Below are 24,981 nucleotides of genomic sequence, written 5' to 3' on the forward strand. Positions count from 1 at the left end.
CTTTCTTCACCTAAGCTCTGATACCATGTTGGTTTTCTAGTGCTGATAGACAAGCACAATTTTCTGCCACTGATAATTACTTCCAATGATATATGATATTACTTCAGCACATTCCAGACTATCATTAAGCAATTACACTTATGAAAATTCAACTGTAAATGCAATAGAACAGTAAAGGTCACAGTAGAAAAGCCATGCACAATAGACACCAAAAATTTGCCCTGGGAAACCCAAACTTGGGAGAAAACCCCACAATATTTTCTAGAAGAAATTGTTCAATTCGGCAAAAGTACAATCTGATCATCTCAAGTCAAACTTGGTCAACCCAACTATCATTAAGCAATTACACTTAAGAAAATTCAACTGTAAATGCAATAGAACCATAAAGATCACAGTAGAAAAGCCATGCACAATAGACACCAAAAATTTGCCTTGGGAAACCCAAACTTGGGACAAAAACCCAACAATCTTTTCTAGAAGAAATTGTTCAATTCAGCAAAAGTACAATCTGATCATCTCAAGTCAAACTTGGTCAACCCAGACCAAAGAATCAGCAAAAGTCAAACCTGGTCAAACAGACCGAAATTCGGCCTCCTGCAACTGCCCAAAAACTCAGTCAAACTGAGTCAAACAGGCTGAAATTCAGCCTCCTGTAACTTCCCAGAAACCCAGCCAACTCTGCCCAATACTCAGTCGACTCTGCCCAGAAAATTCGGTCAACTCTGACCAGAAAACTCAGTCAACTCCTCCCAGAAAAATCTCAGTTAACACAGGTCAAATAGACCTCAGAAAGATCTCAGTCAAAGTTGGTCAACACTGGTCAAACTTCACAAGACTTCTTCTCTATCTCGCACGTGTGAACAGAAGATCAGATGTTTTTGTTGATGATCCGAATTGTCCAAACGATGGAGGCCAAGTTTGTATTTATAGTGGTTTAGTGGTGCCCAAGGGGCATGTCTCCTTGCTGGTCAACTTAAGTCTTAAACTTTTGGGGCCGACCTAACCAATTAAATTTAATTTAATTTTTCTTTCTAGAGTCGACTTGAATAGCTGGGGAATACCCCCCCCCCCCCCCCCCACAGCTACCCAAAAATCACCACCTTGTGCATAACATGTCAACCCATCAAATTTTGTAAATTGATGAAAGGGACATTGAGGCATTGTTATATTTTCTTTTGCAGAAATAATGAATGAAAGAGCGAGAGACTGAGCACGTAAAGGATGGTTTACCTTCAGGTTTTCATGTTAAATACTTTTGCACATGTTTGAATGAATATCATGGATGTTTTTTGGAGTTTGCTACATATTTGTTGCAGGGATGTTGCACAAGCTTCTATTGTGTGACTATAGATGCCGGGGAGGTCCCTCCCGAGTCCCCACTGCATCATGTGGTATCAAAGCTAGCTTCAGCTCTGGGATGAGATGAATGACAACATGACGATGAAGAAAAAGATACTGATAAAGATTAAGAGGATTGAAGATGCCACAAGAGGATGAAAATGAGGGTTACTTTACATTCCCAGAAAAGATGAAAAAAATTGCAAGGGGAATGTGTTGCAGACCAAGTGTAAACATAGGCATGAAGACTATGGAAGGTATGTCTCTGAGAGAAGCTGTGATGTTGATGGCAGAGGTCAGTCGCCTAGTTTATTCAGTGAAGGAGAGATGTAACACTAGGAGCAGCGAAGACTCGGTGTTCTGTACTTCTGAAAAGAGAGGTTAGCTACACTGCAGGCATGTGTGTAAGCTGCAAGGAAATGTAATTGTACTATCTCTAAGGAGACACATTTGAAATCGGTTCATAAGCACGTATGGCAGTTCTTAAGAAAGATGATGAGATGGAAATGAAGAAAGAGAGACAGATAGCGGCAATAGAAGATGGATTGCAAAATAGTGTAAATTGCACATGGAAAGTTCATAATTCCATGATAAGTGTGTTGATATATTGTTGCAAGTGAGTATGCAGCAATGAATGTGAGAGGATGTTGAAAGAAGATAGTGGTGGTGGAAGATGAAGAGTGATGAAGAGATAATACGGCGGGCGTCAAAGCATGAGGTCATGCTAACTTACTAAGTTCAGTTAAATAAGCTACCTATGATCTGGAAACTGATAACAGGGATAACAAACATGCCAGTGTTTTTCTTGTATGGTAATGAAAAATCCCTTTTCCAAAAAAAAAGGGCGGTGACAAGAGGAGGCATTCACACTTAGAACATGAGCAAATAAATTCACTCCAAAGACCGGAACAGGCTTTGGACTCGAGTTATCAATTTCTATTTTTTTAATAGAAAATAAAAATGGATGTCAAACTGATATACCCATTCTTGTTGGCTGTCATCACTAGACCTCGAGGCAGTTACTGCAGTCATGTCAGCCACTACAATACTCAATGATAAAAAATCCATGGACGCATCAATGAAATAAAATCAAATAAAGATGTACAGAAGATCATTAAAAGATTAAGTGAACATAAGAAACAGATGCATGACTCTATGGATAGACCAGATAATAAATAAAAGTCCTCTCAATTACGATAGAGCACAAACACAAAGTGCTGATCACTTACTTATGCCAAGTAGTTGCTTCTGTAAGTGAAAAAAAACAATCTTTATTAATATTGTCTCAATTTCAAACTAATCAAAACAGTTCTTAAGAACAGAGATAAGAAAAATTTTAATCCCAAGTGCAAATAAATTTCAGGTCAAAGTTGTAATACCTGTACAAAATTATTGTCCTATTTAGAGCAAACTGATTAACTTCTAAGTCCTAACCATATTCCAAGACACAAAATTTGAGCAGCATTTCCAGTTCCAATGCTGATCCTATTTCAACTTGTTCAAATTCAAAAATGCAAAATTATCTTGAAGGCAGATATTATCTATGAAACATTTCCCGATGGATTCAAATATGTAACAGAATGCTAATTCTTCCAGTCCATCTAAAGATAACAAATGTGAAAGAACACCCCATATTAACAGATATAGTTTATGCTCAGACAAGCCCAAAAATGAACGCAAGGAGCACACTATCTGTAAGCCCACTACTAGTAAGGATGAAGAAAAGCAACCAGAAAACACTTAAATATAAGAAGTCCTACCAGAAAGTTCTCGCCTGTGGACAGATGACTTGTCATAAAAACTGTAGACCACACAGTGCATGCCACCTCAGGAATGGCTGCAGCTTCTTGTAATGAAACTCCTTTTGGAACAGGCAAGACATGCCCAGATGGAACTGCCACCTTTTCTGCATACCCACCTCCTCCCAGAAGTGCACAAACCTGTGAAATTGCACGTTCTATAACAATGTCAACACTTGGGAGTAGTGGCCTAGTTTGTGATAAAAAATTATCTGGCCAGCCTTGTAAAATAGCAAGTGAAACAAAAAAAGTATTTTCCAGGCATGAATTATTATATGCAAACATTGTGGGAATAAGGGTCCAACCAGTTAATCAATCTATGTACAAAGCATATCACAATATTTTAGAGCATTAGAACTAGAGCAAATCCTATGACAAGAGAATTTTATTAATGTCCAACAAATGATCATAAATAGGTCAGTGGGACTGCTAAGTACACCAGTAAGGACATATAACGTGGGAACGCAAATGCTGCCCCAAGAAAAACATGATAAAATAAATTCTATCATATACTGAGAAGAACCAAAGAAATGTTGGAAACATCAGCATCGGGATAAAATCAGCAACGGTAGGGAAAAAGAAAAAATCATAAAAATCGGCAAACAGCGGCAAAATTAAAAAAACTACAAAAATATTCAGTTTTTTTAAAACCCACAAAATTACTTTATAAACAAGTCTAGGGGCAGACCGGTGATGTTTTGCAATCGACTTGAGATAAAATCGCGATTTTTACGATATTATCACGATTTTTTCATTGAGAATTTAGAAATTGCAGAAAAAATCAGGCCTGTGAAAAAACCATGATTTCCCGATTTTATTGCAATGTCCACAACACTGAACCAAAGTCTAAAACCTAGCAACATAGATCGGAGAAACAAAGCAATAATGCAGATGCGTGCAAGTACTGCAGAGAACCGAAGACCAACGCAATGAATCTCATGAGGGGAATGTCTCACCTGGGGGGTGATCAACATCCCCTATTGTTATTTCTACTATCATATGAGGCTGAAGGAAGAAACTCCTAATAAAAGACTGGTCAGAGAATCTTGGGGAGCAGAAAGATATGGCATGAGCTATGTCTTGCTGTCCGGAATCCGGATGCAACACCCTGTGGCCAAGCCCTATGGTCAGTATCCTCGCTGCTGATGTAGTGTGAACTGTCCCATGATCTAGCCAACATTAAGGGTCTTGCTGGTTGACCACCTGTTAACCCCTAGATTTGTCCCCTTGCAAATCTGGAGGGTTAATGACCAGCACAATTTATCAGGCTGGGGGTTTAGAGACATATGCAGATACAGTCTTGCTTGAGTCTGGGGGTTGGTTCCCAAGGGTATTGGTTGCAGTATGGATTAAGTGATAATTCAGACATAGCTTACAGAGATTGGAGAGAGTTGTTATTTTTCGCAGTTCTACTTTTTAGAACACAGTTCCCAGGCTTGCATGGTAGTATTAATTACATATTCGGAGACCTCGTGAACTCGGGATTTCAATGAGACTTCTCCATGTGACATACATGGCACTTATTATTTTTAGCATGTTTGGTCCAAAGACTTGCATGTTGATTTTGATCACAGATCTGGTTTCCTTAGTGAAAGATGAAACCAATGACTATCGTTTCATGAGATTCTAAACACTTTCTATTTTTAGCAGTGGTCACATGCAAGGTCCTATTACATATTCGGTCTCCCCACTAAGTTATGAGTCTGGCAAAATTGGTTTTAACTTTTTTCAGAATCCGAGAAAAGGCAGTGCTAACAGCATATAGGGATTCCCCACAAGATTTTCAGTCTAATGAGGATAATATTGTGGACGTGTGCACAGATTTGAAAAAAAGTATGGCTTCTATCAAAGGAAAATTGTAGGAAAATTAGTTTGTTCCTTCAGATTTTTCAAGTGTTTCGCTATATACATGTAAGTTTCATTTGGATGCATGGACTACCCATGTCATAAAGTTTGATGGAAATCCTTGGTTGGATTCAAGGCACCTTGCATCTTTCATGGAATACATGGTAGAGACTAAGATTGTCCATATATCTTGTTGATATTCAAGATAGAATACAGGATATGGTTGATGATTTGATGACGGAATATGATAATAATCCTTCAAGTGATCTTCTTGTGTAAATAAAAGACGAAAAGATGCATATATTTCCTTGTATAATTATATCAAAGCTTAAAGATGAGTCACACAAGGATGACCATCGCTCTTCTTCTTCCCATAAGCCATTTTTTGAAGAAAACATAAATGATGAGGCCACTAAAGATGTTTTGCACCTCCATTTGAAGAACATATTCATGAAGAATTACCTAATGATTCCATTGAAGTCCAAGTACAAGAAGAAAGTCATCAAGCACTTGAAGAATATGATGAGGAAGACTTTTTCTCACACCTCCATTGAAGATCAAGCACATGAACAAAGCATTGTTGAAAAAGCACCTTATCCTCCATGGAAGATCAGGTAGAAGACATTAACAATGAGAGTAACCATGCATTTTTTGTTTTCCCCTCCTGAAATTGCGAGTCTGGTAAGCTTTAGGCCTGTTACTGCAAAATCTAGCACCTTACTACAAAGCCTCACTAAGCACTCCAGATAAAGGGCAACAAGGGGAATAGTTGTTAAGGTGACAGGGCAACTGATCCAATTGTTTCCCTTTATTTAGAGTTCTTAGTGAAGCTTTGCACACTAGATTTTGCGGTAAGAAGGCCTTCTAATTTTTTGAATTGGAAGATTGTTTTTGTTATGATCTTGAGAAAGATAATCACCAAGACAAACCCTTAAATGATGGTAAAGTGGCAAATACATTTTCCTTTTTATTTAATGAAAACAATGGCAACCCAGGGAATTATGTTTTAGACGTCACTTTTCAAAAAAAAATTCAATAACAGGAGTGGGGATCATTGGATGTTAAAATTTGGGTACCAGAGAACAAGTGGTTCCCTAAGGCTTTGATCTTTGGCCTAGGGAAAAGTGTCCAAATTTATTTGTACTTTTCTCCTAAAGTGACTTTATAAGTGGTAAAGTCAATTTAATTTAAAAGTAACTTTATAAGTGGTAAAGTTACATTCTAATTTAAAAGTGACTTTATAAGTGGTAAAGTTACATTCTAATTTAAATGTGACTTTGTTAAACTCAATGAAGAATTAGAAAGTGAAAAAGTGACTATGGAAATAAAAGGCTAACTGGGTCTTTATTTAAGTGGGTGAGTTAAAAAATAGAAAGTGAGAATTAAATGCACATTTATTCTCATCCCTACATCTAAATGAATCTCAGCCATTAGATCTTTAGGGTAACCCAAAAGGTCATTTAGAGAATAAAAGAAGAGAAGAGGAAAAAGATCAATTCATTCTTTCATGAGCAATTGAGAGAAAGAGAAGAGAGAGCAAGGAGAAAATTTCTGAGCAGTGAGGAAGTGAAGGAGAGCAGCAAGAATACATTTCAGCAAATCTGGACAACAGCATTTATTGGCACGCATCCCAAGGCAAAACCGTACAGCAACAAAAAGGCATAGACATCAAAGAAGAGAGACAACACAAAAATCAAGGAAGAGGGACAACAACAATGGCACAAATTTCAAGGCAGATTTGGGCACGAATTTTGAGGCAATCATACTGTTGAAATCCGTACGGTCCATACAATCGGTACAGCAAGTTTTGGGCACATTTTTCATGGCTGGCCATACAGCATTTAATGTTGTTTTATTGCTGGAAAATTTCCGTTTTGGCTGGATGTTGATTGGCACAATTTTCGAGGTGGAGTTCAAGCACGAAAATGGAGATAAGTTGTAATTTGTGGTTGCTGGAATTTTACTATGTATTTCAGTTTCTCTGTAAAAGCATTTTCAGAAATAAAGAAGAGCTCTCAAACTGGTTTTCCCCAAGAGTTGTAAGGAGCTTTTCCAGGGTCACATTGACCAAAAACCACTGTGTTATTTTCTGTGTGTGGTTGTCATAATTTTGTTGTGTTTTATTTCTGCAATTTCAACAGTTGTGAAATCTCTAAATTTGTGTTTTCAGAAAATTATTGTCATTTCCAGATTTTAGAATTGTTATCATGCTTGTATTTAAAACAAAATGCATGGAGTGATAAGGAAAACTAATAACTGGAGTGGGGGTTGAAAATTTTTCATGGTATCAAAGTTTGGTTGGCTGAAAAGTGCAGTTTAGGACAGCAAAGTGAAAATTACAGCACACTAATTTCTACACAGAAAACAAAAACTTTTACCATAGATTTGAAAATTTCAGTTTGGTAGGACAGTGAAACATGTCTTTGGGTTTGAGAGTTGAAAACAGGTTGGATGGGAAAAACAACTACAATGCATAGAAGGAGAGAATCCAGAGCATCTTTGAGGAAGCAGAAGTTTGGGGCATTATGGTAAATACCACACAGAACCCAATAGCAGTACCTGCTGACCCTGTACAGCTGGCAGAGTTTAACAAAAAGAATGCTAAGGAAAAAATATTGATTTTGGAAGGAATCAAAGATCATGTCATTCCTCATGTGAGAGGAAAGACTTATGCACATGAGGTGTGGACAGCCCTAACCAGTCTTTACCAGAGCTCAAATGAAAACAGAGAAATGATCCTAAAGGAGAAACTGAAAGCCATTAAAATGGCTAAGAATAACAGTGCTACAACATACCTCACAAAGATCACTTCAGTGAGAAATGAGTTGGCAGCCGTAGGTGAGATCATTGCACCCACTGAGTTGGTGAGAATTGCTTTGAATGGTCTTCCCAAGACTTGGGAGAATTTGATGGCATTGGTGCACAGGAAAACCTTTCCAATTGGGAGAGGTTGTGGGATGATTGCATTCAGAATGAGATCAGAAAGAACCATCTTGGGGCAGCCAAACAAGTGGAGGATGACAATGTGACATTGTTAGCAAGAGGCAAGAAGGGCAGAGCAAGGAAGCAAGCTTCCAACAGTGGAGACAAAAAGGTAAAGGCAAGCAGCAAAACAAGGAGAAGGACTATTCCAAAGTCAAATGTTGGAATTGTCAAAAGTTGGGACATTATGTTGTTGTGTGGAGATTTTTTTTATTTTTTGCAGGGTTTCGGGGGCGACGACTTTGCAGGTCAAATCTATACATTTTGGTGCAAGATATGTAAAATATAATTACAAATCTGGATTCTTTGTGCAAAAATAGTCGAATTCAAAAAAAAAAATCAGTTGAATCGGAGTCCGGATGAAGGAGATATCACTGATCTAAAAATCAGTGGGGTTGCAGACAATTTTCAGGGCAGCGATTTTGCGGCGCAGATCTAGATGTCCTGGTACAAGATCTGCAAAAAATCTAATTGCAGATCTGGATTTTTTGGGAAAAAATACTCAATTTCAAAAAAAAAAATCAGTTGAATCGGAGTCCGGATGAGGGAGATATAGCTGATTTAAAATCAGCTCTTTTTGCATAAATTTTGGTGACGGCGGGAGAGTAGCAGCACAAATCTGAAATTTCCAATGCCTGGATCAAGATTTCTACCACATGGGCAGATGCAGAATGATTGTTCCATTTCTAAAAACAGGTCATAATAGGGATTCTGAGCAATATTGACAGAATTGTGACAATTTCAAATTTTCGCCAAGTGAATTTTTTTCAAAACCCTCTTCATGGCTTCTAGCAAGATTATGTTATTTACAGGAAAAGATAATGGTCCTACTATTGAAGAATACATAAAAAAACAGAAGTGGTTATGGAACAACAATTGGAAATGGTGGACAGTGCAGAACTTTAGCGATGAGGCAACCACATGGTGGAGATTACTTAACCAAAAGAAGTGTTCCAACCTGCCCGATGAAGAATTTGGAAAATTACTTTTAGACAGATGGTCTCATGCTAGAAAACAAGATAAGGAGAAACATGTGGGGTTATTTCCTACTGGTATATCTTTATTGCAGGTGCATGGATTAATTCAGAAAGAGAAGATCATTGTTTCTATCAATCCTAGTTGTAAACATAATTTTATCAATGTTAATTTGGCAAAAAATTTGCAAGTTCTAGCAAAACAAATTGAAAATACACAGGTTGATGATGAGGGTGTTCAAATTTATAAGGATTTGAAGCTTTCTATGGATAAGTATGTGTTTCATGGTGATTTTTATGCTTCAGATTTGGATAACATGGATGTTGTTTTGGGATACCCTTGGATGGAATTAGTGGGTACTATAAATATTAATGTGCAAAAGAAAGTCCTGAAACTCTGGTATAAAAAGAAGAAAAATACATTACAGGATATTTCCATTAATAAGCAAGTAGAGTCCAAGGAGCTTGAAGTAGAATATGTTACAGGGACTGACATATCAGATGATGAGAAATTGATGGTCGACAATCAAACACAAACAGAGGCTGAAGCCGAAAAGGTAACATGTGCTGACACATCAGATGAGGGTTTAGTGGTTGAAGTCATATTGGGTTCAGTGGTTCAAATGAGTTTGTTAAATTATTTTGCGAGGATGATTTGAGAGTACCCTGAGTTATCTGAATAGCTATGAGAGAAATTCAACGATGAACTGCATTGTCGATATTGATCCCAAGAAAAAAACTATAGGGATAGCTAGCCCGTGAACGGCCAACCATCTAACTATAAAAATTGGATAAGTTCTATCTATAATCATTAGTGCCCACTAAAAAGATCTAGTAAATTCACCGAGTTGCTCTAAGGATCAAAACAGCGAGTTACTAATGGAACCTCTTGTCGACTTTCTGTGAAATACTCATTTGGTCGTGGGCTCCCGAACACATCATAAGCCAAACTCGTAGACAAATAACCAACCTACAATGAATAGAGAAGGTATGGTAATGCTATGGAATAGTGCTCAAGTGAATTGTCACCAGTTCCGGTACATCGGACCCAATCAATTCAAGAAAGAAATCTCCGAACAAATCAATTCTGGCACAATCAATCGAGCTACAACATTCAAGGTGAAAATATGTGTATAATGAATCATGGGATCGACTCCGCCAAGATTCAATATGGTTGGTCGACTTCAAGGTTTCTTGGAGAAAATCCACCCCAATTTTCTAATATCAAGTCATAAATGTTATAGATTTCTATCACTAAGGAAGGTAAGGATCTAAATCTGTGTTGTATACATCTTATATTCTGAGCATCCCAATACATATATCTATGAGCATCCCTAGACCTATGAGAACCCTGAGCCGAGACTTATGGCTATCTTGAGATCTCCTATGATTACCCCGATACTTCCTATGAGCATTCTGAGATATAGACCTACGCTATAAACCTACAATTATCCCAAAACCTATATTGCTATCCTATTGTGAGATCATCCCGAGACTTTCTATGGTTATCCTAAGACAAGACCTATGAGCATCTCGAGGCTTCCTATGGTTATCCCTAGACCTGCCGAAACCTGACCTATGACTATCCCGATATCTTTGATGATACCTACCGAGACCTATTTCACTATTCTACTGTGAGATTGTCGTGCGACTTACCGGGACTCTATGATTATTCCCGGACCTGCATTATCCCGATACCTATCTTGTTAACTGGGATCTCTCTTGCTAATTGACCTTTCTTGCTAACTGGCAATGCATTCGAACCCGCCTCTTGATTCTCTACTGCCTATTTGACAGTTTGTTCGAATATTTTGGTGACGAAGATTTGAGAGTAGCCCGAGTTACCAGGACAGCTATGAGCAAAATTGTATGCGAATTGATTATGGCAATGAAAATTTAAAGATGTCAGTGTGGACCTCCCAGACCTCCCAAACCACCATGAGAATATCGATGCCTAATAAGCACGGATTTTTGTTTAAGCCCTCAAAATCAAAAATTGCAACTAAGTTCTGGCGTGCTGTCACACAAGTTGTGGGCGATCAGATTGGAGATCAAACTTTAATTCACCCCTAATGTTTTCTCACAAAATTATCTCGGCAATGAATCAATCAAACAAACTCCGTGGGTTTTATAGTGGATGCTTCCACAACACTACCTAGATAAAATCTAATTGGGCACTGCACATTACTGATCGGGTATTCAATTAACATAAGAATATGCAAATCTACAGTAAACCCACTAAACTTCCGGCTTAAACCACAACGACAGAAACTCTAAAATAAAGGTAAAAGGAACAAAATGCACACAAACTAAGCAAGGGTGATATTAAAGAGAATATCAACTCACCTCATCGCCAACTTTCCAGGTCTGTACACTTTTGCCGACAACTTCAATAATGCCTGAGCATTCAAGGCCAAGATAAGGCGGTGCGCCTTTGGGCGGAGGGTACGTACCTCGCCTTTGGAGGGTATCTGCCCTATTCAATGCCGTTCCCGATATTTTTATCAGAACTTCATCGTCGTTGACTTGAGGGTCATCTACATCCTGTATTTGCAGAACATCTGCATCTCCTGGAGTCGTTATCACCACTGCTTTCATTTTTCTCGTCTACCCTGCAAATCGACCTATGGAAACTGACTGTAGAGTGTGAGAAACCCCAAGAATTGAACACTTAAATAGATCACAATGTGCTGCGGAGCCTTCTGTTATGTCACGGCGCCAGTAGCTAGAGGTTTAGACGGATTTTGTAGGACGAATTGTGGTTAGATTGTGTGTCAACCTTGGAAACATAGAGTTGAAGTTCTGTTTTTGTTTTTATAGAGTTGTCGTCCTACACTGATTTCATATTAATTTTGATCTGAGCGATGATCCCATTGTAATCTCAACATGAATTTGATTTTGAGGTCAGCCATGACCTCATTGTGAAATGGGACTTTCACAGATCAACAAACGCGTGTTGATATGAATTTTGTTTATGGCTTCTCATTGTGAAATGGGGCTTTCACAGATCATCAAACGCGCGTTGATATGAATTTTGTTTATGGCTTCCTACTTCACACTTGTTGGTTGTACATGAGATCTTTTTGTTGATTCGAGTTTAGTCATGGGTGTTGGGCATACACTTTTTTTTCTCCTCACTTGGTACATGAAATCTTTTCGTTGATTCGAGTTTTTTTTATTTATTTATTAAAGTTCAAATTTTTTTTAAAGTGAAAAAAATAATAAGGATAAGTCCTTGATAAAACATGATATCTATGTTAATTTAATTATTAATTTTTTTATTTTATTTTATTTTTATTATGAATTTTATTTTTTTATTTTATTTTATTTTTATGGATTATAAATTACTTAAAATATTTTAATTAATAATTATAGATATTATTTTATTTTTAAATTCTATTTTATTTTTATATTTTGTATTTTATTGAGTCAAAATGTTTACATAAAAGGATAGGGACAATATCTCTTTTAAGTTGGGTTGGAGAGCACCTCCCTATTCAATGAATACAATGTTATTTATGGAATTTCGTTATGCAAAGGTTTAATGTGTTACAGGTTTCGAATGGTGCTACCACCCATCATCACAAACTCAAGTAAAATAAGATAATTATGTGAATGTTGAAAATGAATTTAAACAAATTTTGTAAAGAGATAAATAATTTTTTTTTTTATTATTTTGACTCCAATAATATCGTTAAAGTCATAATATTTTGAATGATGACAAAACATTTGGAAAGGGAATTTTATCGAAAGAAAATGATAAAACCATTAAATTAAATTAATAATTATTAATGTTATAATTTCTAAGATAGTATTAATAATAATAACTTATTAGAGCCCCAAGGGTTAGCTCAACCGGTCGAATCCTTTTTTTTAAAGTACCACGCTAATCGGGACGTCACAGGGTCAATTCTCCTCGATGCCCTTGGGGTTAGGCTCAGCTAGTAGGTCGCAAGGCTTGATCCCCTTCGGGGTTGATCAGCTCAGTTCTTTCCTAAGGGGAAAAAATTAATAATTTAATATTTTCAAAAACAATTAATAATGACGAAAAGAATAATAATAATAAGCTTCTATAAATAATACCCCCTTTTTTATGATACAAAATATTCTAAATATTATGGATAATGAGAAGGGGACCAAAATAACTAACCGAGATGGAGGGAGAGGGGGGTGCGCAAAAATTAAAAGGTGGGGGGAACAAGGAATAAATCATAATAGGAAGGAACTACAAAATGTTCTAATGAAATATCAATAGAAAATGATAAAGGGAAAGAAGAAAAAATTAATTTTTAAGATCAAGGAGGGATGGCAAGGGCAGAGAAATCAATAAGCCACAAGAAAGGGAAAGTCAAAAAATGAAAGATTGAGGAGAAAAGGGGGGGGCGCGTTAGAAAATGGTGTGGGGAGGGGAGGGGGTGGTTCAAGGGGATCACTAAAGGATGACCTACTAATGACCAAGACAGTGGATAAGAGGTTTCCTAGAGTCATTGAGTTTATCTAGCCATCTTCCCTATTGAAGTTGTAAGGGTGCTTTTTGATCTCCAAGGTTTCACAAATAACACAGCTTGATTGGAGAGGGGTCAAGGATAAGATTTTTGTTTCGTCAAAGCTAATGAGGTGCTTCGTTTTGAAGGATTGTTCCACTAGGGTTGACTTCAAGAATATTCCCTTTATCATTTCTTATTGATATATCATTAGAATATTTTGTACTCCTTCCTATTATGTCGTATCCCCCCCCACCTTCTTGGTTAGTCATTCTAGTCCCCTAATCTTTATCCTTAATATTTAGAATATTTTATATCATAAAAAAAATGTATTATCTATAAAAGATATTATTATTATTCTTTTCATCATTATTAATTGCTTTTTAAAATAATAAATTATTATGATTGTTTATACTATACCTTTTTTTCAAAGAAACAAGTAGGAATTTGTGTTAAAAACTCTGGTTACTAGGCTAAAATCTCTACATATTCCAATCTTCCCTTGGGGATTGAAATTGAGCATGAAGGCTTAATCCAAACCCTTAAGCGAGCTCCCCATGACATAAAAATTTCAGACCCTTTCCAACTAAAAATTCTCCAAAAAACTCCCAATATCCAGATACATTTACATTCCATTATTCACTACTTTTGTTTTGACTTAGTCTAACTTCTTATTTTCTTTGGCGAAATGCCTTTTCCTTTATTCCCAACTTGAGTTCAGCCCATGTTTTCTTCTATTTCTCACGAATCCTTCTTCAGCAAGTGAAATTTAGATTCTTCCTCATTTATCTAATTTGCCCAATAAGATGTTTTTCCAGCAAGAATACTTGTGGATTCAAGAGGGGATCCATTTTCCATGAGGGTTTGTTGCTTTTCCACTTTCATAGAGTCTGGAGGATCCTCTGTTAGAAATTAATTAACATAGCAATGAAATACACAAAATATTGCAAAAACACAAATACAAAAACACATAAAACAAGAGAGACATAGATATATTTGGTTCACCCAATTTGGGCCTACTTCCATGGAGAAACAACCAGTCCTTTTTTTTATATTATCTAGTAAAATGAAGAGATACAACCTACAGCAAATTCGTTGTAATTTCCTCTTTGCTCTCACATTGTCTCCTCTCTCTTTCTCACTCAGAATCATCATACACAACCACAATATAATTCCCTCATATAAACCGAGGGTTTCCTTCTAGGGAAAAAAACCCTAAATTAGCATAACTTCTACCGTCAAATCATCTACCTAATGAACAACCCATATTGACTACAAAATTACAATATTTTACAAGACAATTTTTCATCTATTTTAAGCTTCAGTGGCACTACCCCCGAACCCCCGCCGGGGACAAATCCCCCCTGTGTGGAGTGTACAGTCTTCTTAGGGTATACACCTGGTTGAAATAAGACCTCTGAATCAGGAATATAATTAGGCTCCACACCCAACAATCTCCCTCTTGGAGACTGATTATAACAACTCTATCGTTGCTTCACTTACTGGATAATTCTTCCACTTTGGAACTAGATGTTTCTCATCTTCATCATCATACTTAAAGACCAATTGAAATTGAGCAAAACCTCAGTTTCTCCTTCGTTACAACTTTTGTTAACATATTTGTAGGATTATGGCTACTGTGTATCTTTTCCAGCTTCAACTGTCCATCTTCCAACATTGATAGTATAAAATGGTACTTGAGTTGTATATGTTTAGCCTTGGAATGAAATGTTGAGTTCTTTGCAAGATGAATGGCACTCTGATTGTCATTGTATAACCTGCCCATCTCCTGCTTCTTTCCCAATTCATCCATAAACCTTTTTAACCAAATCATTTCTTTACTAGCCTTTGTAGAAGCAACATACTCTGCTTCCATTGTTGAAAGTGCAACAATGTTTTGTAATTTTGAAACCCAACTAACAGTTGTTCCACCTATAGTAAACACATACCATGTGGTGCTCCTCCTGTTATCTCTATCACCTGCCATATTTGCATCAACATATCCTTGTAGAGCAATGTTTGAACCACCAAAGCATAATCCTTTATTTGTGGTATCTCTCAAATACCTAAGAATCCACTTTGCTACCATCCAATGGTCTTTTCTTGGATCGTTGATGTACCTGCTTACAACTCCCACTATGTGTACAATATCAGGCCTTGTGCATACCATTGCATACATTAAGCTTCTAATTGTTGATGCATATGGAACTTTACACATATAATTCATCTCTCCCTGAGTCTTGGGACACATCTCCTTACTTAGTTTGAAATGGGTAGCCAAAGGTGTACTAACTGGTTTTGCATTTTGCGTATTAAATCTTTCCAACACCTTTTCTATGTACTCACTCTAAGACGAAGTCAATTTGCAATTTTTCCTATTTCTAGTTATTCTCATACCAAAGATTTGTTTTGCAGCACCCAAATCTTTCATTGCAAATGAATTTGTCAATTTTCCGTTGAACACAATTATTTCCTGCATGTTAGACCCTGCAACAAGCATGTCATCTACATATAATAGCAATATAATATAGCTGCCATCATTTTTCATTTTAAAATAAACATAATAGTCAGAGTGACATCAAGTATAATCCTATCCATACATAAATCTGTCAAATTTTAGATACCACTGCCTTGGAGCCTGTTTTAAGCCATACAAGCTCTTCTTCAATTTGCACATTAATTTATCCTCCCCTTTGACCTCATACCCTTGTGGTTGTCACATATATATTTCTTCTTCCAAATCCCCGTGGAGAAAGGTTGTCTTTACATCCAACTGCTCAAAATGCAAATCCCCTGTTGTCACTAAACTTACAATAGTTCTTATTGAAGTCATTTTAACAATAAGAGAAAATTTTCATCAAAGTTTACACCTTCCTTTTATGCAAACCCCTTCACCACAATTCTAGCCTTATACCTGTATTTACCTCCATCCTCTTCCTTCAACCTATAAACCCATTTATTCTATAATGTCGTTTAACCTGCAAGCAACTTAACTAAGTCCTAAGTCCAGTTATGCATCAAGGAGTCCATCTCTTCTTCCATGTCTTTCTCCCACTTCTTCATGGTTTCTACCTGCATTCGTTCTTCATATCTTTCTGGTTCACCAGAATCAGTCAACAATACATAATATAATGAAGGAGAGTATCATTCAAGGGGTTTATTTATCCTAGTAGATATTCTAATACCACTTTTAGGTGTTTCAGGTGTCTGTTGCTATTGTGGTTGTTGATCATTATGATTTTCAAGCACCTTTACCTTTTTTTCTTATCTCATCAAGCACTGTGTATTCTTTGTTTTCCTTTTCCTGTTTCTTTTCCTACATTTGATCCTTATACAAGACCTTTTCATTGAATATGACATCTCTACTCCTAATGATTTTGTTGTTTTCATAATCATATAAGTGATAATCAAAATCATTAACACCATATCCAATAAAGGTACATTTCTTTGATTTTGCCTCAAGCTTTGTTTTATTTTCTTTATTGATGTGGACAAAGGCTTCACAACTGAAAGTCTTTAAAAATGAGTAGTTTACCATTTTACCTGTCCATGTCTCCTCATGAATACCACCATCCAAGGAACTTGAAGGCCCTCTGTTTATTAGATAAACAACATTATCTACAACATCTGCCCAAAATTGTAAGGACAATCCTGCATGCAATCTCATGCACCTTACATGCTCCATGGTTGTCATGTTCATCCTTTCTGATGCACCATTTTCCTGTGTTGTTCCTGAAACTGTCTTCTTTCTACGAATTCCATGCTCTGAACAATAGTTATAAAACTCTTTGCTGCAATATTCACCTCTATTTCATGATCTAAGACACTTCAACTTATTTCCTATCTCATTCTCAACCAAAGCTTTCCATTTCTTGAAAGTATCAAATACATCAGATTTATTTCGAATACAATAAATCTAGGGTTTCCTAGTTGCATCATCAATAAAAGTAACATAATAGCAAGAGGCACTAAAAAATGATGCCTGAGCAGGTCCCCATAGATCTGTATGCACAAACTCTATTTTTTCACTCTTCTTGTCCTTCCCAACTCTGAAAAATATGACTCTCTTTTATTTTCCATAAACACAATTCTCACAGAAATCCAAATCAACATGCTTCAAACATGGCAACAAATTTCTTGCGTGAAGATCTACCTCCCTTTCTCACTCATGTGCCTGAGCCTATGATGCCACAATGTCATATCTACTCCTGTGGAGGTTAAAGCATAAATATAATTAGAAATACCATTGCATAAATACAACGTACCAACATTTTCTCCTTTTACTATTGCCAGTGCTCCTTTTGTGATCTTCCTCCTTTTGTAATCTTCTAGGTTTTGTCTGTGAATGTAGTTACACAACCCTCACCTCCCAACCACCCTATTGAAATTAGATTTTTCTTTAGATTTGGAACATGCCTTACATCCTTCAATAACCATTGGTTTCTATTTTGTTGTTTTATTAAAACCTTACATATTCCAATGATTTTACAGGGTTTATCATCCAAATGAACATGTTCAAAATATCCTTAAACATAGTCATGAAAAAGTTTACTATTAGACGTGACATGGAATGAAATCCCTGAATCTACCACCCATGCATCAATAATATTCTCTAATGAAATAATCAAAGCATCTTGCAACACATCACCTGTCACATTCGCTTCATGATTGTTCTCTTGTTGTCCATCTCCTTCTTTTCCTTTCCGAGATTTACAGTGTTTCTTCAGGTGTCCTTTCTTCCCACATTTCTAGCACACTATCCCTGATCTGGATTTGGATTTTTCTTTTCTTGACTTACTGTGATTTCCTGGGCTCCTTCCTCTTTCCATTTTTCTTCCCCTAGTCTCTGCAATCAAAGCATTACCTGATGTCTCACCAAAGATTTTCTGTCACATTTCCTCGCTAAGGATGGCACCAACAACATCATCAAACTTTAAAGTATTAGATCTAGAGACAAAGTTACTAATAGCCATAACTAAGTCATTCCAAATTTATGGCAATGAGCACAGAAATAACAAAGCTTTAACTTCATCATCAAAATTTACCCCTATTGAACTTAACTGACTCATAACCATGTTAAATTCATTTAAATGATCAGAAACATATCCACCTTCTAACATCTTCATATTAAATAGACACTTCATAAGAAATATCTTATTTGATGCCGAGGGTTTTTCATATAGCTTGGCCAATGTCACCATTAAACCTCTTGTTTTCGTTTCCTTTGAAATGTTGAATACCATCGATATTGCCAAACACATAAGTATTGTTCCTAGTGCCTTTCTATCGAGAATCTCTCATTTTGTGTTTGTCATACTCGTTGGCTTCTTTGATTTTCTGCTCAATGGTAGGTACAAATATTTTCGATACAAATAATCCTCCATTTACATCTTCCATAGCTGGTAGTTTTGGTCATTGAATTTCTCAACCCTAAACCTACCATCTTCCGCCATTGCTCCCTCCCGAACCAAGAACCCTTCTTTCCTACGAGTTTATCAGCCAAATTAACCTTCAGCTTTGATATCAGTTATTAGAAATTAATTAATGGAGCAATGGAATACACAAAATATTGTGAAAACACATATAGAAATGCATAAAACAAGAGAGACATGGATATACGTGGTTCACCCAATTTGGGCTACATCCACAGAGAAACAACCGGTCCTTCCTTTTATATTATCCAGTAAAATGAAGAGATACAACCTACAGCAGATCCATTGTAATTTCTTCTTTGCTCCTACACAATCTCCTCTCTCTTTCTCGCTTAGAATCATCATACATAGTCGCAATACAATTCCCTCAAATAAATCGAGAGTTCCCTTCTAGGGAGAAAAAAAAACCCTAAATTAACATAATTTTTACAATCTGATCATCTTCATAATGAATAACCCATATTGACTATGAAATTACAAAATTTTACAAGGAAACTTTTAAGTCCCCTCGCACCCCCCTGCGTGGAGGGGTGTACAGTGTTCCTGGGGTATACACTTGGCTGAAACAAGATCTCTGAATCAGGAAGATAATCAGGCTCCACACCCAACATCCTCATTGGCATGTGTTTTTTCATGTTTGATTTCTATTGTTGCTGATGCAATTTCTTTGGTTGTATCTGCCTCCTTCATGTCTTCTGTTTCTTCCTTGTCTTGAAGTTCTTCATCTTTGAATATTGTATAGTGATCACCTTGAGCTCCTTCCTACCATTTGGGCATTCGATTTATTTATTTTCCATTCTTTCCAGTTTTGTAAACACTTGGCGCAATTTTTAATTACATGCCTTGTTTCATAGCATGCTCTACACCAAAATGAAATATTCTCATAATCGAGCTTTTGGACCTAAACATAGTTTGGAGTCGTCAAATTAATCTCCACGGTAAAACCCTTGTTGAAGTCCATCTCCACACATATTCGGGTACATGTAGTCGTGAAGAATTTTGCAGTTTCTGGACAATGACAATAAGATTTTCCCAATGCATTCCCAATAGAGGATAGTGATGAAAGATTCAAAAATTGCAAGGAAAGGTTCAAAATCCTTACCCAAACTTGAGTCGTAGAGATTGATGTCATTACCGGCTCAAAAGTGGGAGTACATGTCTACATCAAGAGACTAGCACTACCCCAAAACCACAACCCAGCTTTGCAAATGGCCTTCTTATCCTCTATATTGTGAAAAATCATAATGAAAAAACCTCATGCCATAAGGTAAATATTCAACTCATTCGTCAAAAGGGGCTTCCATGTCTCAAAGATCCATTTGTGCATATCAGTTAGCCATAGCTAAAACCCATTAAACCTGCAAACCAAACCTTGCTTAAAAAAACACAAAATCACAATTGAAAGCATCCTCATTCGCAGGAACATTGAGGGAAGGAATTTCTTGAACCACCGAAAGACCAAAACCAAATTTCAACATGGAACTGTATGACACCAAAGAAGAGCTTGTTTGATCGGCAACCATACCTACAAAAGAAACTATCCTTTTTATCGAATCATTGGGATTCACCATTAAGAAAATTACATAAGAGATCTACAAAATATTCACGCAAAGTAAGCAAAGAATGGTTGGCTACAATGAAAAACTAGCCACCATAAGGGTTTCCAGAGCCTTGTCCATGCTCGATATTTGTAACAACTTCAGTTTATAAGACTAACGCTCTACCATATAGAGGTTAATTTATTGTTAATACTATCTTTATTATTATTAATTTAGACCAATTGTTTTACCATTCTCTTTGGGTCGAATTCCCTTTCCAAATATTTGGTCATCGGTCAAAATATCATGATTTTATTAATATTCATAAAATTAAAATTATATATATATATATCCTCTTTTTACAAAAATTGTTTAACGCTCATTTTCAGCGTTCATGTGATTACCTCCTTTCTTTATAATCATTCTAACACTCTTTTCCTATCTAGTATGCTTGAGTTCTTAGATGATGGTTGGTGAGACCACTTGGAACCTTCACACAATGAAATTCCAAAAATGACATTAAATATGATTACGAGCTGTGGAAATATCCATACAAAAGTTATCAATACATATATCTATTTAATTGTTACAAATTAATTTTAATTTTTTAAAGGCGTAAAATTTAACCTTTTGGATTTATTTTAGATTTAGATTTATTCAAGTATAAAAAAGAGTTATTTTTTTAATATGTAAATAAAAAAAAATTAAATTTGGTTTTAAAGGGTTAATTTTTTTTTGGATATTTGATAAATCTAAGTTTACAATAAATCTAACGCTAATTTTTTAATCTTTTTAAACCTTTAACTTGATTTATATTTTTTTATTATTTTATTATATTGTGACAGATTACACATCAACTTACATTGTGAAATGCACTTCTCTGTATGTAAAAATATAAAATTTGTCACATAGATATAAAACTTTAACTAGTACTATGCTTAGTCTAATAACTGCAAAAGAAGAACAAGTTGGACATGACAAGACAATTCAGAACGTGGAAAATGTTATTGGCGTAAGAGTTGTAACCATAAAGCTTAGTTATTGTTTCAGTTCTCTATTGTAGCCACCGAGAACATTGTTCCTTTAAGGGGGTGGGGTTTGTAAAATCCACCTGTTTTACCCCCGTTTTTGTAATATTAATTGTTACAACAATACCAACATGGCGAAAAACCATAGACGGATGATACATGATTAAGAACTTAAAAATTATTATTTAAACTTAATTAAAATAACTGAAGAAGGGACTCCCTTACATATCCTTGTTCTAAGGGAAACCGCTTGCCTACTTGCATATTTTGAAAAACCATGACTTGGACCGAACTTAAATGTCAAAGCCACTTGCAACAAAGAGAAACAATTACCTGGCAGATTTTTATATATGATGTGATTGGGGATGAATTGCGTCTTGCTACAATTCATTTATGAAGATCATATTTGGAAACGGTGGAAAGGAGGAGGATGTTCATTCCCCTTCCCTCCTCACAAACCGAGGGGACAACCTAAAACGACCCTTAAGGAAACAACATTGAAGAGCCAAGTCTATGATCTCTGAGATACACGAGGAGACAACACCAAAGCATGAAGTCGACACTCTCTCAGAATGTGAAGGGACATAGAGAAAAATATTTGTGTACGCATCACAGAAGAGAAATGAGAGTTCTATGGGAGTTTCATGTTGGTTGTTGATTGGTAGGTTGGATTTCAATTGCTCATCATTTGTTTGTTAATCTCTTCGTGTTTGGCCCTAAGACAAGTGCTAGTTCTCTCATGTGTTTATATATTTGCAATTGGCTAGTCATGCTCTCTGTTCTGATATTTATTCTTGGGGATGATCACTGGACAAGTGTGTGAATTGAACTTTTCCATTTCATTCTGATTCTGGTGTGTAGACGTTATTATCTTTTGGAGGACAACAGGCTTCAAGGTTGGTTTAGGACGGTGTGGAGCTATGAAGTATGACCTGGATAACCTAGCAGTGTTGGAGTTGACCTTGATCTTGTGCATTATGACCTTGAAAATATATTCTATGACCTTGGGAGTTAATCCTTGTGATTTTGGTATTCTAGGTCACTGCATTGTGTTGTCTAAGATTGAGTGGTCAGTGGGAGGCTTAGTGGATGACTGAATGAACATGGTGTTGTTTTATAATTATTAACCACCTGGACAAGGCAATCTGAGTCACTATGTTGCTTGTTGGAGAGTTGTTAACCACCTAAACATTAGACTGCAGACCTGTATGGTGCTTGTTAGAGAGTTGTTAACCACTTGGACATTGGACTATAGATCCATGTGGTGCTTGTTATGATAAAACAGTTATGAGATAACCTGGATAGTGGATTCGAACTCTTAGAATGAGCATCATCCTCATTTGGATCCTGGGGCAAAGTGTGATTGATTCAAAGTAAGTGGGTCACCGTGGTGTTGTTGTATAGTTGTTAACCACCTTGACAGGGCAATTTGAGTCATTGTGGTGCTTGCTAAAGAGTTGGTAACCACCTGGATAGTGGACTATAGACCCTTGTGGTGCTTGTTGAAGAGTCGTTAACCACTTGGACAATGAACTGTAGACCCCTATGGTGCTTGCTATGAAAAGATAGTTGGGAGAGCACCTAGATAGTGGACTCCATCTCTTGAGTGATTGACCAAGCTATTGGTGTGGATGTCCTTGTTCAAGCATTTCCTTAAAGTCTCGATCCAGGTGGGGGGTGGTCAACTGCAAGAGAGATTGCAGTGTAGTTGCCCTGCAGTTGGGTGCAGAGTGAAAGTCCCTCCTTCAATTGCCAGCTATTCTAATATGCTCAAAGAAGTATAATGGTTTATGCATATTTGATTAAGGATTGTGACAATGTTTGGTATGCTTTTCACTGATGTATGGTCTTGTGTCATTCATGAAAGAGTGTCTGAAATCATTGTATATTCATGGTTGAAAAGCTATCTTTCCATGGTGGTCACAAATGCTTGAATCTTGTGGTTAGTGCCATTTTAATGAATTACAGGTTATATAATATGTTTATGATTGGTGGTCTGAAATTTACTCTAGAATTAACCAGATATCTTATGAGTTTTCAACTAAGTCACATGACATGATGACACGGGACACGAACAGAAATATGAGTGTCTGACATGAGACACGACGAACCCGTAAAAATGACAATGGAGGAAATGCTACACACAAATGTGTTATATATATATATATATATATATATATATATATATATAAAGGAAACGAGTATTCATTGCATTATATAAACCTGGTTTGAAGGCCAGGGCCTTTTACAACATGATTCAAAAGTTTTGTTACATTTGTCCAAAATTTCCACCCATAACCTTCATTACATTCCCCTGGACTACCTATGACAATACTGAAAATATGAATTCCATATATCCTCCAAAAAAAACTCCACTAATAACTACGTATTTACACAACATAACAAAAGGATTAATTTAAATGAAAGTCTATAAAGTCAAGCTCGTCTGCCATTCCGGCAAGAGCCAAACCAATATCATTCCTGCCATCTAAATTGATACAAAGACAATGAAAAATTCGACAAATAACTGCTCTAATTTCTCGCACATCATTATCAGTCTCTCCCAGGCAACCTATAAATATTGACGCATCTTCCCCACTTTCCTTGATTCCGCTCCAAACCGCATTAAAGAGAGCTTGTGGCACCATAGCTTGAGATGCAAAAGCCATTATGAAATGTGAAGCAATCCAACCAAATTCGTAGAGGGATGCACCACTAAACTGAAATCCAACCCCGCAAATTAATAGATCACACATTTGAACTGAACTACATATAAAATTATCCTCGCTCCATATGTCTGATGCCCTTCCCAAGGTGACGTTGCCTTCCCAAATGTCCTCCATGATGTGATTCTCCAAGTTTACCAAGAACCTTTTCATCCTTACATTTATGATGAAATCTCGATTATCCATCGGAGAATTTAATGCCTTAGTATGGAGTCACATTCTATATTAATATGCCTTGACATAAGAGATTTAATGATTGGACTCGAAATCATTAAGGGATTTGTTTAATAGTTTTCTTTCCTTCATCAAGTATTATTTCTCCCTGATTTAACTGAATGCCTTGGTTGGCCAAGAAATCAACTACTTCATTAAGATTTCTTCTAATGTGATAGAAATCAATTGAATCAAATTTGTCCACCAACAATTTAATTTGTCCACCATTTCTTCAACAATTTATAACCTGTTGAATTACTATTTTGCAGTCTCCAAAAACTGACAATTGTCAAAGTCCTTTAGAGAAGGCCAATTCCAACCCCTACCACAACGCAAGATACTTTACTCGATTATTTGTTGCAATTCCTAAACCCCAGGAGAATTGAATCTCTTTTTCTTCGTCGAGGCGAAATAATCCCTCATGCTCTTGCCTCCCCAGGGTTACCTTTCAATGCTCCATCAAAAAACAAAACATTTCATCCCAATCTTATTTTCCATATTCAAAAATCCTTCAGGTCCATCCTGATTATGAATGTGTTGATCTGAACCTTTGAATATGAAGTTGCTAGCGTGATGTGATGGCGGGTCCAATTTCATCCAATCCGTTTATGCCTGCAAAATC

At 36.5% G+C, this 24,981-nt stretch overlaps 1 protein-coding gene across 2 annotated transcripts in view; it reads right to left on the reverse strand.

Moving 5' to 3' along the window:
- The window catches only part of LOC149210179 (uncharacterized), a 66,790-nt gene that overhangs the window by 32,170 nt on the left and 9,639 nt on the right, over positions 1-24,981 (reverse strand). Inside the window, exons 1-2 of one of the 2 annotated variants that reach the window (XM_089396654.1) lie at positions 11,285-11,954; positions 3,099-3,278 (exon numbers count right to left, since the gene is read on the reverse strand). In XM_089396654.1, the coding sequence (XP_089252780.1) occupies positions 3,099-3,278; positions 11,285-11,536 (432 nt within the window). In that variant the 5' untranslated portion in view covers positions 11,537-11,954. Of the gene's footprint in view, positions 1-3,098; positions 3,279-11,284; positions 11,955-24,981 lie in introns of those variants that run through there. The other variant, XM_089396655.1, reaches the window with a different exon arrangement.

This window comes from Pinus tabuliformis, chromosome 1_2 (genome assembly GCF_031772625.1).
Source record: "Pinus tabuliformis cultivar Carrire ecotype Pingquan chromosome 1_2, CPIR1, whole genome shotgun sequence".
NCBI lineage: Eukaryota > Viridiplantae > Streptophyta > Pinopsida > Pinales > Pinaceae > Pinus > Pinus tabuliformis.